We start from the raw sequence: 14,666 nt of genomic DNA on the forward strand, positions 1-14,666 counted from the left end.
ATGACAAGTTTCCCAGTTTTAGCTTGAACCTCAGCTATGTCTTCCTCTCCCTTTACTATCCATTTTCCTAGAGCCATGGAGTGGGTACAAGGGCAGAGGAAGCCAGCTTAGCAGTGAAGAGCTCGGATCCTCCCAGAAGGATTTAAATCCTGGCTCTACTTACGACTAACTGTGATTGTTAGGCAAGTTATTTAACTGCCTTATGTTTTTGTTTCCTCGTTTAGAATATAGGGTCAGTAATACTATGTACATCATGGTCACAAGTCTTGTAAAGACAGAGGGAGAAAATGCACTGAAGCACTTACAAATACATGCATGGCGGGTAAATATTCCAGAAAGGGTAGGCAATAATGGTAGCAGTAATGCTGGTGGAGTGTTGGTGATACTGCTGCCCCCCTCCTTTTTTTGTAACTCCATAGTGCCATCTTGTCTGGATTATATCCATCCATCCATCCATTCAACAAATATTATAGACCTATGTGCCAAATATTGTTCTAGGATTCTATAAAAATAGTACAAGCACTTAGGTTCACTAATATTTAAAGTACAGAGAAATGAAAATTATCTAACTAGTAAAAACTTACCAGTGACAAAAACCAGAAGATGGACATTTGCATTCATGGGAAATTAGCAGGAGGGTGACATAAATGGTATTGGTTATGAGTCATGCTGTTTCCACACCTGTATTAAGTGTGTGGGTACTCTGTTGCACCTTTCTTGACCTCAGTAACCAACTTTGCGTAATCAATTAAACTTCCATCATTAAGAAATGCAAACCCTTCAAAATGACCCCTAACCCAGCAAAGAAATGTATAAACCCCAGTCTCAGACCAAAGGACTCAGAAGCCATCTTCACATACAAGCCATTACCATCCAAATGGCTTTTCTGTTTGATTCAAACTTTATTCTGTATGAGGGTATAGTCATCAGGCAACAATTTTTCCCTTTGAATTCATGAGTAAATATTTGGTTATTTTTCTCGTTCACTAAAACCTACTTTCCTATCAGCCTTCTTGTCTTTTGTTTCTTTCCCTTTCATTGTAGCTTGCATTCTTATCTGCCCTGGAGACCACGCCATCATTCATTCCACTCATTCCTTTCATTCATCCAATATTTATTAAATGCCAACTAATGTCAGGAACTTGTCGCTTCTCTCCTCAGTCACTTGTAATGGCACGCTTTCATCTACTGATTCAAGCCTGAAGCCTTCATTCTAGTTCACCCTTATAGTTTATTTTCCATCGTAACTGTGCACACTCCAGGGAGGTCAAAGGCAAGTCCTTTGAACATAAACCATATGTGTTTTTATTTTTATGCCTCTGTTCTCCTACAGTGTGCCCCCTTCTAGCAAAATTTTTTAGCAAATTTTCAACTACTAAAATCCTTCTTATCCTTAAATGCTTTGCTAACGACTTGCTTCCTCTACGTAGTATCCTAGAACAATTCTACCTTCGCTGTTCCCAGACTTTAGAACTTCATAGATGTCTACATTTTAAAACTTAGAGACTAACGTAAGTTGGTATTTTTTCTTTTATTAACAAATGAGACTATTTTAAAACGCCAGTTGCAAGCTACTATTACCATTGCTTCATTTTTTTTTAAAAGGCCTTTTTAACACTAGTAGGAAATTCAGAATAGAGGATAATACATTAAACCAATTTAGCTTTAGAAAAACACATTTGTGTTGTTATTATTATTTTTTTTAACTTGAGTATTCATTCATTGACTAGCATCTGGGAAGCATTCATGTGTGGCATTGCTAGACACTAGACAAAATGAGTCAGAAATGCAAGGTCCCTTTCCAATTCGGCAGAAAATCAGCACTCCCAGCACTCTATCATTACAGCAGGCATTATGCTAAGCAGCTTACTACTTCAACTCACCTAATTAATACACACAGCAATCCTATGAGATAGATACTAACATCCCCATTCTACAGATGAAGAAATAAAAGCTTATAGAATTTAAGTTAATACCCAAAGTAGCAAAGCTAGCAAATGGCAAAGTTACTATTTAAACCCAAGTCTATACAATTCTAAAGCTGGCACTCTAAAATTCTACACAATATTGCCTCTTAGAAGCATAAAATATGGAAGGTCTAATTTGCTACAGATTTCTTCCCAGGTCATTTAGAAGAACTTCCGAAGTTGCAATTAGCACATGTTGGGGTTTAATCCAGGTTTTTATAAGATTAGCAGTAGTGACATTTTGGGCTCGGTAATTCTTTGTTGTGGGAGCCATCCTGTGCTTTGTAGGATGTTTAGTTGCTGGCTGCCACTAGCACTCCACCAGTGATAACAACCAAATGTGTCTCCAGACATTGTCAAATGTCACCTAGTGGACAAAATCGCTCCCAGTTAAGAACAACTGGTTTCATTCAATCTTGCTTTATGGACCTGTCTAAAAACAACCTAAACATAAATGACTACAAAGGCGAAAATAGTTGCACTGTGCACAAACTTGTTTTCTACGAATAGCTCTGTAAGACGGTTTTAATAAGCAACAGCACTGTCATTTAATTCAAGTACAATTTAAGACATTTCTCAAAACAATAATTTTAAAGAAATTTAGCTTGTGTAAGAAAACAATTTTATTTCTGTTGTTGTAAGAGGGCCATTCCAAAAACTTAGTTCAAACCAAGAGAAACAACAATCAACTCCTTTATAAGGTTACCGTGTAAAGGATGTTCAGGGAATAATTGAAACTATCCAGCTGAAAAGGCTTCCTCCTGATAAAATGCAACCATTAGCCAGATCAAACAGTCTCTCAAGACTGAATATAGATGGCAGCGAGATATCAAATGGGACCTGAGGAAAAGCATAAAAGTGTTCATGAAATGCATTGTTTCAAACTGTTGACACAGTTTTCAAAATACCCAAATAACAATTTCTAATAATTTTATATGAAAGAAAGTTATCTTGTGTGCCTCAGGTAAGGCATGAAGTTTCGTATCTCTAAACTGCTGAAATGGCACATATATCATGCCACATCCTATTAAAATTCACATATTAGCCTATAAAACAGCAAACACTTCGAAAAATATGGACTATTTGTATTTATATAATCATTGTACATGGTTCTAAATGTAGGACTTTTGGCCCTTCTCTTAAGAAAACGCTTTCCTGTGTAACAGATTGACCAGTTGGCAAATCTCCTGTCTCTCATAAGTCTTGACACAGTGAAAGAGGAAGCACCAGGAAGTTATGTTTGGAAATCAGTCTATCTGAAAGAGATACTGCCTTACCACGAGCAAGAACTACAGCCAAACTCATCCTGGGCAGGCTGAACACTGGAAAATAAAGACTGCTTTTGTGGTCATAGCATTTGGTTATTGGTTGGGAGAAGGCCAAGGAGGAGAGAATGAAATTGAAGGAAGGAAAACAAATGTTTGCTAGGGACCCACTTCATGCCAATCTAGGTAAATACTTGCATAGAATGACCACAATGATTTACAGCCTTGTGGGTCTGAATCCTGGCTAAAAAAAAAAAAAAAAAAATTAGAGGACAAGTTTCTATTAATTTCTTGTCTACTTGTTAAACGAGCCGGATATCTGTTTTATTTTCAAGAAAGTATAATGAACCTAAATGTGGATACTGCATTTGCAGGCTGGTTTTTGTTAACTTTTACATCACTTTCTTGGATTATAAAATGATAAAGTATTCCAGTGTTTTCTATAACTGCTAACAATAAAGAGATGCATAAATAAAAAATTAATATCTCCCTTCCTTGATCAATCCTAATATAATCAATGTTTCCACACGGGAAGGTATACTGGATAGTGTTTTTCTTTCTTTTTAAAAATGAATTATTAGGTTTCCATTATTTGCTTTTTCAACTAGCAACATATAAGATAAATCCCTACTTAATCAATTCAGGGAGGCAGAATAACTACATGGTGTTAAGAGTGTGCATCCTGGGCCCGGGCGAGGTGGCTCACACCTGTAATCCCAGCACTTTGGGAGTCTGAGGTGGGAGGATCACAAGGTCAGGAGTTCAAGACCAGCCTGGCCAACACAGTGAAACTCCGTCTCTACTAAAAATACAAAAAATTAACCAGGCATGGTGGCAGGCACCTGGAATCCCAGCTCCTCAGGAGGGGCAGGAGAATTGTTTGAACCCAGGAGGTAGAGGTGGGTTCAAATTCAGACCTTATCACTTACCAGTTATGTGAAACTGGGTAAAATGTTTAATCTCTTTGAACTTTAACTTTTACATGCATAAAATATAAACTATCTATTTTGAATTGATCTTTGTGTACGATATAAAGAAAGGGGTCTAGCTTCAGTCTTTTGCATGTGGCTAGCCAGCTACCTCAGCATCGCTTATCGAACAGGAAGCCTTTTCCCCATTGCTTGTTTTTGTCACCTTTGTTGAAGATCAGGTCATAGATATATGGCAATATTTCTGGGCTCTCTATTCTGTTCTATTGGTCTATGTACCTATTTTTGTATCAGTGCCATGCTGTTGTGGTTACTGTATCCCTGTAGTATAAATTCAGATAACATAATGCCTGTAGAGTTATTCTTTTTGTTTAAGATTGCCTTGGCTATTCAGGCTCTCTTTTGGTTCCATAACTTTAGTTCCATGAATTTTTAGTTTTTTCTAGTTCTGTGAAGAATGTTATTGGTAGTTTGATAAGAATAGCATTGAATCTGTAAATTGCTCTGGGTAGTATGGCCATTTTAATGCTATTGATGCTTCCTATCCATGAGCCTGGGATGTTTTTCCATTTGTTTGTGTCCTTCCTGATTTATTTGAGCAGTATTTCATAATTCTCATTGAAGGGATCTTTCACATCTATGGTTAGCTGTATTCCTAGGTATTTTATTCCTTTTGTGGCAATTGTGAATATTATTGCATTTCCAAATCTATACAAATCCTGAAGATGACCTAGTCAATACCATGCTGGACATAAAAATGAGCAAAAATTTCATGAAAAAGACACTAAAAGCAATCACAACAAAAACAAAAATTGGCAAGTGGAATCTAATTAAACTTAAGAGCTTCTGCACAGCAAAAGAAACTACAAGAGTAAACAGACAACCTAGAGAATGGGAGAAAATATTTGCAAATTACGCATCTGACAAACGTATAATATCCAGCATCTATGAGGAAGTGAAACACAATTTACAAGAGAAAAACAACCCCACTAAAAAATGGGCAAAGGATATGAACAGACACTTCAAAAGAAGACATACCTGTACTCAGGAAGCATACGAGTAAAACTGCACTATCACTCATCATTAGATAAATCAAAACCACAGTAAGATGCCATCTCACATCAGAATGGCTATTGTTATATTAAAAAGTCAAAAAATAACAGATGCTGGCAAGGTTGCAGAGAAAGAGAGAATATTATACACTGTTGGTGGGAGTGTAACTTAGTTGAACCATTGCGGAAAGCAGTATGGTGATTCCTCAAATGTTCCACTAAAAGTGGGACTATCATTAGACCCAGTAATCTCATTACTGGGTATATCAGAGAAATGTAAATCATTCTACCATTGAGACACATGCACACAAATGTTCACTGCAGCACTATTCACAGTAGCAAAGACATGTGCATTGGTTCATTTTCATACAGCTGTAAGGAGCTTCCTGAGACTGGGTAATTTATAAGAAAAGAGGTTTAATTGACTCACAGTTCCACATGGCTGGTGAGGACTTGGGAAACTTACAATAATGTCAGAAGGCAAAGGGAAAGCTAGCACCTTCTTCACAGGGTGGCAGGAAAGAAAGAATGAAGGAGGAAGAGCCACTTTAAAACCATCAGATCTCATGATAACTCACTATCACAAGAACAGCACAGAAGAATCTGTCCCCATTATTCAATCACCTCCCACCAGGTCTCTCTTTGACAATTTGAGATGAGATTTGGGTTGGGACACAGAGCCAAAACATATCAACCTGGAATCAACCTAAATGCCCATCAATGACAGATTAGATAAAGAAAATGAGGTACATATACACAATGGAATACTATACAACCATAAAAAAGAATGATATCATGTCTTTTGTGGAACATGGATGAAGCTAGAGGCTATTATCCTCAGCAAACTAATGCAAGAACAGAAAACCAAATACCACATTTTCACTTATAAGTGGAAGCTAAATGATGAGAATTTATGAACACAAAGAAGCAAACAACAGACACCAGGGTCTACTTGAGAGTGGAAGGTGGGAGGAGAAAGAGGAGAAGAAAAGATAACTATTGGGTACTGGGCTTGATATGGTTTGGCTGTGTCCCCACCCAAATCTCATCTTGAACCGTAGTTCTCATAATCCCCATGTGTCATGGGAGGGACACAGTGGTAAGTAATTGAATCATGGGAGCAGCTATCTCCATACTGTTCTTGTGATAGTCAGTGAGTTCTCAAAGAGCTGATGGTTTTATAAGGGGATTTCCCCCAACTTCGCTCTGTACTTCTGTTTGCTGCTGCCATGTGAAGAAGGATCTGTTTGTTTCCCCTTTCACCATGAATGTAAGTCTTCTGAGGCCTCTGCAGCCCTGCAGAACTGTGAGTCAATTAAAGCTCTTTTCTTTATAAATTACCCAGTATCAGGTATGTCTTAATTAGCAGAGAAAGAACAAACTAATTCAGTAAACTCTTATCAGAAGTTGGGTACTGTTGTCAAAGTACCTGAAAATGTGGAAATGACTTTGGAACTGAGTAACAGGCAGAGGCTGGGACAGTTTGGAGGGCTCAGAAGGAGACATGAAAATGTGGGAAAGTAAGGAACTTCCTAAAGACTTAGAGGGCTCAGAAGACAGGAAAATGTGAGAAAGTTTGGAACTTCCTAGAGACTTGTTGAATGGCTTTGACCAAAATATTGATAGTGATATGGATGATAAAGCCCAGGATGAGGTGGTCTCAGATGGAGATGAGGAACTTGTTGGGAACTGGAACAAAGATGACTCTTGTTATGCTTTAGCAAAGAGACTGGCAGCATTTTGCCCCTGCCCTTCCGAGAGATCTGTGGAACTTTGACCTTCAGAGAAATGACTTAGGGTATCTGGTAGAAGAAATTTCTAAGCGGCAAAGCATTCAAGTGGAAGCAGAGCATAAAAGTTTGGAAAATTTGCAGGCTGACAATGCAATAGAAAAGAAAAACTCATCTCCTGGGGAGAAATTCAAGTTTGCTGCAGAAATTTGCAAAAGTAACAAGAAGCCAAATGTTAATCACCAAGACAATGAGGAAAATGTCACAATTTATGCTCCAGGGCATGTCAGAGACCTTTGGGGCAGACCCAGGGCCTAGCAGGGAAAAATGTTTTCAGGGGTCGGGTCCAGGACTCACCCTGACACCACCGCTGTGTGTAGCTTAGGGACTTGGGGTTCTGCCTCCAGGTTGCTCCAGCCATGGCTAAAAGGAGCCAAGGTACAGCTCAGGCCATGACATCAGAGAGTGCAAGCCCCAAGCCTTGGCAGCTTCTACATGGTGTTGAGCCTGTGGGTGCACAGAACTAAAGAACTGAGGTTTGGGAACCTCCACCTAGATTTCAGAGGATGTATGGAAATGCCTGGATGTCCAGGCAGAAGTTTGTTGCAGGGGCAGGGCCCTCATGGAGAACCTCTGCTAAGGCAGTGTGGAAGGGAAACATGGAGTCCCAAACAGAGTCCCAAACAGAGCTCCCAAACAGGGTCCCCACTGGGGCACTGCCTAGTGGAACTGTGAGAAGAGGGCCACTATCCTCCAGACCCCAGAATGGTAGATTTACTGATAGCTTGCACTGTGTACCTGGAAAAGCCACACACACTCAACATCAGCCTGTGCAAACAGCCAGGAGAGGCGCTATACCCTGCAAACCCATAGAGGCAGAGCTGCCCAAAGCCACGGCAGCCCACCTTTTGCATCAACATGCCCTGGATGTGTGACATGGAGTCAAAGGAGATCATTTTAGAACTTTAAGGTTTAATGACTGCCCTATTGGGTCTTGGACCTGCGTGGGGCCTGTAGCCCCCCGTTTTTGGCCAATTTCTCCCATTTGGAATGGGTGTATTTATTCAATGCCTGTACCCCATTGTAAGAGGAAGTAACTAACTTGCTTTTTATTTTACAGGCTCATAGGCAAAAGGGACTTGTCTCAGATGAGACTTTGGACTTGGACTTTGAGTTAACGCTGCAACAAAAAGACTTTCAGGGACTGTTGGAAGTGCCTGACTGTGTTTTGAATTGTGAGGACATGAGATTTGGGAGGGGCCAGGGGCAAAATAATATGGTTTGGCTGTGTCCCCACCCAAATCTCATCTTGAACTACAGTTCCCATATTCCCCATGTGTGTCGTGAGAGGGAGCTGCTGGGACGTAAATGAATCGTGGGAGCAGTTACCATCATACTGTTCTCATAATGGTGACTGAGTTCTCATGAGATCTGATGGTTCTGCAAAAGGCTTTTCCCACTTCACTCTGCACTTCTCCTTGCTGCCCCCATGTTAAGAAGGATATGCTTGCTTCCCCTTCTGCCATGATTGGAAGTTTCCTGTGGCCTTCCCAGTGCTGTGGAACTGTGAGTCAATTAAACCTCTTTCCTTTACAAATTAAGCAGTCTCAGGTATGTCTTTATTGAGAACAGACTAATACAGACTAATTCCTGGGTGATAAAATAATATGTACAACAAAGCCCTATGACATGAGTTACCTATGTAACAAGCCTTCACATGTACCCCAAACCTAAAACAAAATTTAAAATAAAAGAAATTATAATAGTTTCCATATCATCTTGTTACAAGGATTAAATGAGTTTATTTAAATAAAACATAGAATGGTACCTGGCACACAATGATGACTCAATAAAGGCTGCACATCATTATCATTATTGAACATATCCTTCTAAATGGCTACCTAACACTTCATGGACTGGCTGTATCCTGATTTATACAATCGTTCTCTCTAGAGGTTTTTTCCTAGTTTTTGTATATGCTTGCCTATATACATATATTCTTGGGTACAAGTACTTTCCATTTTTGTACTATTGATTCTCTACAGTGGTTTTATTTAGTCATATGGCATTTACCTTTTACACTTTAACATTTACAGAATTACTTTCCAAATATGTTGGGGCAATTATCATTTCAACCAGTAATATATGAGGGTTCACTCAAGGTAATATATTAGAGAATGTTACACATCTTCGTTGTTGTTTTGCTATTTCACTACTATTTCTACTTCAGAAAAATATAGGAAACATTTTGGCAAGCTAATATTAACTGGTTTATTAATATGTTCAAATTACATGTGTTTACCATGATTATTTTGGTTGTACCTCATTGCTATTTAACTGCGCTAAATAGTCCACCTATTTTATTTCATGTCTGACTTAATCCTTTTGTGTGTATTTTCTTTTGTCTTTTCTTTTGTACTACATTGCTTTCATTGTGGAATTCTTTCCATGTTAAAGATAGGAATGGTTTTTCAAAAAAACAAAGTGGCTGAGTTAATTTTACTTAACATTAGAATTATCTTCATGACATAATTTATATACTAGATACAAATAGAGCATTTTGGTCTCTGAGCTTGTCATTGAACCTCAAGAAACAAGTGGTCACTTGTCAAAGGATGAAGATTAATTGCTTTGTTTATTTATGGAGCCCACGAGTGAAAGCTACAGATTCGACAGATAAAATAAAAGCAGTTGTCACCCAGGAGTTATTACTCCTTGTTGGTCCTCAGGAGAACACAAACTACCTAAAATGTCAGAATCCACCCTTGTGTTCTTAAGCTTTCCTTTCTAGATATTTCAGGCATTGTAAGCCCTTTGGTAGACAAGTCAGATACTTCAAATTTTAGCTATTTCTATCATGCTAAAATACAGTATCCTATATTTTCCCCTTGTCAAACAGAATTCTTTTAAGTAAAAAGTAGAAATTTTTTTAGAAAAAATTCTTCTGATTGAATCATAACATGTAGATGGAAAAGGAGGAGAAGTCATACATGTGCAATTTGCATATATGCTTTTTTTCAAAATGAACACATTCATATAACCATCACCCAGGTCAAGAAATAGAACATGATCAGCACTCAAGGAGTCTCCCTGGTGCTCCCCGCTAGTCACTGACCAGGTGTGTGTATATATATATGTCTTTGTTGTTACTGTATATGAATAGAATCTTACAATATGTAATCTTTCCTGTCTGTTTTTAGATTGAAGCAATAATGTGTCTATTCTTATTGATACATCATTTTCATTGTGTGAATGTAACACAATTTATTCATTTTTCCAGTTAATGGTCAGTTGAGTTACTTTCAATTTTTGGTGTTATGAATAAAAATATCTTTTGATGTACGTATGTCACATTTCTGTTAGGCATATACATGAAAATGGAATTTGCTGGGCCATCAGATACATATTTATACCTCTTTAAGCTGATCCTACCAGTTTTCTAATTTATATTTTCCACCAGCTCCAGTTATTCCACAGCTTCACAAACTCTGACAATTTCTGTTTAAAATCATGGCTGTTCTGGTATGTTTTGCACATGTCATATACCACAACACTATGTTTTTAATGTCACATCCATGAAAACTAGTAACACTGAACTTAAGTATAGGTCTCTGTTGAAGTACAGGTCTTCGGTTCAATTTATACTGAGGCGTCTTTTTCTCATTCATATATACAGGAATTCTTAATATATTCTAGAACCAGGTCTTTTGTTGGGGTATATATAAAAATTTCCTCCCACTCTGTGGCTTGCCATTTTGCTCTCCTGATGGTATCTTAAAATACAGTCCAACTTATCAGTCTTTTCTTTATGATTGATACTTTCAAAAGTGTATCCTATTTTATGAAAGCTTTGCTAACACCAAGGTCATAAAGATAATCTCTTATGATTTCCTCTAGCTTTATTGTTTTATCTTCCACATTTATGGCCACAATCAATTTGGAATTGAATTTGCATATTCTGTCAAGTAAGGATTGAGGCATGTTATTTTTAGATATCCAATTGACTCAACTCATTTATTGAAAAGATAAGTCACCTTTGTCATTAAATCATGGGACTGCATACGTATGGATCTCTTCCTGGACTATTTACAAATACATAAATATAATAGAGAGTCCAGATAGATGAAGACAGAGAGAGTCTCTATTCTATAAATATTTAGAGACTATCTATCTATCTACCTACCTGTTTATCTATACTCACTGCAATCACATGCAGTGTTATTGTAGCTCGTTAATGAGATCTGGTAACTATAAATTAAGTCCCTCCACTTTTTCCTTTTAGATGCTCTTAGTTATTCTGGGTCCTTTGTATGTCCATGTGAATTTTCTGGTACTACTGTAAATGAGAGTTTAATTTTTTTAAATTTCTGATTATTGCTTCTGCTATATAAAAATAAAATTTATATTTCCAGTGATAGTACGGATAGAAACTTTGCTATTTACTTATACATTCTAAGAGTTATTCTGAAGACTATTTTGGCTTTTCTATGTCTGTGAATAATGAAAGCTTGCTTTCTTTCCCATATTTAAACCTGTTAAAAATTCTTCCTTTATTTCACAGGCTAAGAACTCCCATATAATGTTAATTGGAAGTGATGATAGGGCATTATTAATATATGATTAGTTGATTTTACAATTAAGGAAGGCAGGGGCAGGATTATTAAATGAATCATATAGAAAAATGGTCTGTTACTAAAACTACATCCCTATCTTTACTTATGTCCTGTAATATTTTTGTTAACTTATTCCTAGGCATTTTATAATTTGCCAGTATTGCAAATAAACTTTTTAAATTTTCCATTTTAAATTAATATGCCTAGAAGAAAGAAGTTATTGATTTTTATATCCAGCCACTTTGTCAGATTCTCTTAGTTCGAATCATTTCTGAAAACTCTTGGGTTTGGGTTTTTAAATATTATTTATAAATAAATATAATGTGGTCTGTTATTTTTTAATATTTATGTTTATTGATTTTATTCTCTTGTCTTATTACAACAGCTAAAACTTTCAAAACAATGTTGATTCACAGAGGAGACAATGAGCCTTATTATTTGTAAAACCACTACTTAAATCGGGAATAGTTAGAATTAGGAAACCACCTAAACATGGCCAGGATACATTTATGAAGCAAACATTTTACTCACGATTACCACTACCATCAAATCATGAAGACAAGTGTTTAAAATGTCAAGTTAGGTGAAAACGCTAACTTTATCTCACAGTCACAGCACATCAATGTCATAAATACTAAGTGAACTCCAATATGCTTTAGAAAGTCAGAGTTATACCTTTTCCCCAAAGAGTTCAAGATTTTTAAAAAAATCGTAGCATTTACATAATTTCAAATAAAATGATAGCATTAAAAGGTATAGTATTTCTTTTGGGATATTTCTTGACCTGTAGTAAAGTGAGCCCATATAACTTTTTACAAAGTGATGTTTTTTCTACTGGTATGGTTTGGCTCTGTGTCCTCACCCAAATCTCATCTCAAATTGTTATCACCACCTGTCAAGGGAGGGACCTGGTGGGAGGTGACTGGAACATCGAGGTGGTTTCCCTCATGCTGTTCTCCTGATAGTGAGGGAGTCCTCATGAGACCTGTTTGCTAAGTGTCTGGCATATCCCCTGCTTTCTCTCTTGCCCACTGCCATGTAAGACATGCCTTGCTTCCCCTTTGTGGTCCACCATGATTGTAAGTTTCCTGTGGCCTGCCCAGCCATACGTAACTGTGAATCAATTAAACTTCCTTTCTTTACAAATTACCCAGTCTCAGGTAGCATTTTTATAGCAGTGTGAGAATGGACTAATACACACACCCATGAGACCTGGAGACTTTAAGGGACTTGCCCAAGGTCCCTCAGCTATTTAGTGTCAGAGCCAGGATCCATACCCAGGAAGACATGCTCTCAGAGCATGTCCCTCTCCAATCTGTAGCATCGCCTCTCTTCCACCTGACAACTACACTCTGAGTTCCCTCTTGCCATGTCTGTTAACCACTGGCAAGTCCAAGGCTCTCCATGAAATGCTCCTGCTTCGTGCAGCCTCTCAAGCTCCCCTGTCTCAGTCTCCTGTTCCTCCCCTTGGCTCAGTGCTCTCTCTATTTTTTTTTTTTTTTTTTTGAGACGTAGTCTCACTTTCTGGAATGCAATGGTGCAATCTTGGCTCACTGCAGCCTCTGCCTCCCAGGTTCAAGGGATTCTCCTGACTCAGCCTCCCAAGTAACTGGGATTACAGGCACCTGCCACCATGCCCAGCTAATTTTTTTTTTTTTAGTAGAGACGGGGTTTCACCATGTTGGCCAGTCTGGTCTTGAACTCCTGACCTCAAGTGATCTGCCTGCTTCAGTCTCCCAAAGTACTGAGATTGCAGGCGTGAGCCAATGTGCCTGGCCGGGCTCTCTTGACATGCTTTTTCAGCTCAGCTTTTGGAAATTTTACAGACAATTCTAGGGGTGGCATAGGCAATGCATAATCTTTTATGTTTGCTTGCTCATTGTAAATAGCTTTGAGTCCAAATTGTCCAGGAAAGGGTACCAAGGTTCCATTTCCTAGGTCAGGAAAGGCTTTGTGGAGATAAAGGAAGAAAACAGACCGGCAGATAAAGACTGGGAATTAGTCAGTTCAACGAGGTTACACTTGGAGGAACTATTTGAAAGAAAGATGAAGATTTTGTCTGCCTAGAGAGGATGAAAGTCTTAAATAGTAAGAAGAAGGGAAGGGAATTAATGAATTAATGAAGGGGTTCATTAAAATCTGGCCTGAATTGAACCTGTTTGGGAAAGTTTTGAAAGCCATTAGAGAGTTAAAGGTTATTTGCCAATGCTTTATTTTATATGAGTTTCTACATGATTATTAGATTCTATCATAATATTTTATTACTTGTGTTCTTGTGTTCCAACAATTTTCCTTAATCAAAAGGAAAATCATAGTCTTCAAACAATCTATGATTTTCCTCAATCCAATTAGTTTTTGTTGAACACCTACTCTGAAGCCTCTTCCTTCTCTCTCCACACTGTCAGTTACCTTTTCACCAATTCTAAGGGTTCCATGGCCAAAAAAAGAGGAGGAGGAGCCACATTCTTACTAATCAATTAGGTTGGCCTATTCATTTCATTGGTAAGTGGGATACTGAACAATCGAGAGATCTGTGATATGGGTGGATTTAACTTTGCCTCCTTTCAAAAACCCTAAAGCACAGGGAGCAAGAGGCAGAAAAAAACTTTAATAGCTTTAAGGTAAGAAAGCAAATTGTATTTTCACATGGTATTCTCATATATAAGTTTCTCTACCATGTTTTCTATTTTTTCTTAATACATCACTTTTTGCTGAAGTTAATAATTTATTGGATTTTTTTCTAGACTGGGGAAAAACATGCATTCTAAAGCAGAATGCATATGATACTATCACAGGTAAGAATCAATATCATGAATGACTAGTGATCCATCTAACAAAAGTTCCAGATGAGAGGGACCTAGATATATTTGTCTTCATTTTACTTCATATGATTAAGAAAATCACAATACCGGCAATAATATATAGTATTCTCCCCAATCTAACAGAAAGGGGTGAATATTCCCAACTCTTGGGAAGGTAACAGGGCTTTTCCATAGCTCTGCAAAACCATGGAAATTTCACACTTTGTGGAGAATGAGATTATCTTTTCATCACTCTAATTTTTGTGTTAATATAAAAAACCCTTTTCCGTCATATTTAAAATTTTAACA

The 14,666-nt window shown here is 37.7% G+C and overlaps 1 protein-coding gene across 4 annotated transcripts in view; it reads right to left on the minus strand.

Moving 5' to 3' along the window:
* Window positions 1–406: 406 nt before the first annotated feature.
* The window catches only part of CFAP54 (cilia and flagella associated protein 54), a 318,455-nt gene continuing 304,195 nt past the window's right edge, over window positions 407–14,666 (minus strand). For all 4 annotated transcript variants that reach the window (XM_010340325.3, XM_074402388.1, XM_074402387.1 and 1 more), the window contains one exon: window positions 407–2,807. In XM_010340325.3, the coding sequence (XP_010338627.2) occupies window positions 2,688–2,807 (120 nt within the window). In that variant the 3' untranslated portion in view covers window positions 407–2,687. The remainder of the gene's footprint in view (window positions 2,808–14,666) is intronic.

Source organism: Saimiri boliviensis, chromosome 7, assembly GCF_048565385.1.
Source record: "Saimiri boliviensis isolate mSaiBol1 chromosome 7, mSaiBol1.pri, whole genome shotgun sequence".
Lineage (NCBI taxonomy): Eukaryota > Metazoa > Chordata > Mammalia > Primates > Cebidae > Saimiri > Saimiri boliviensis.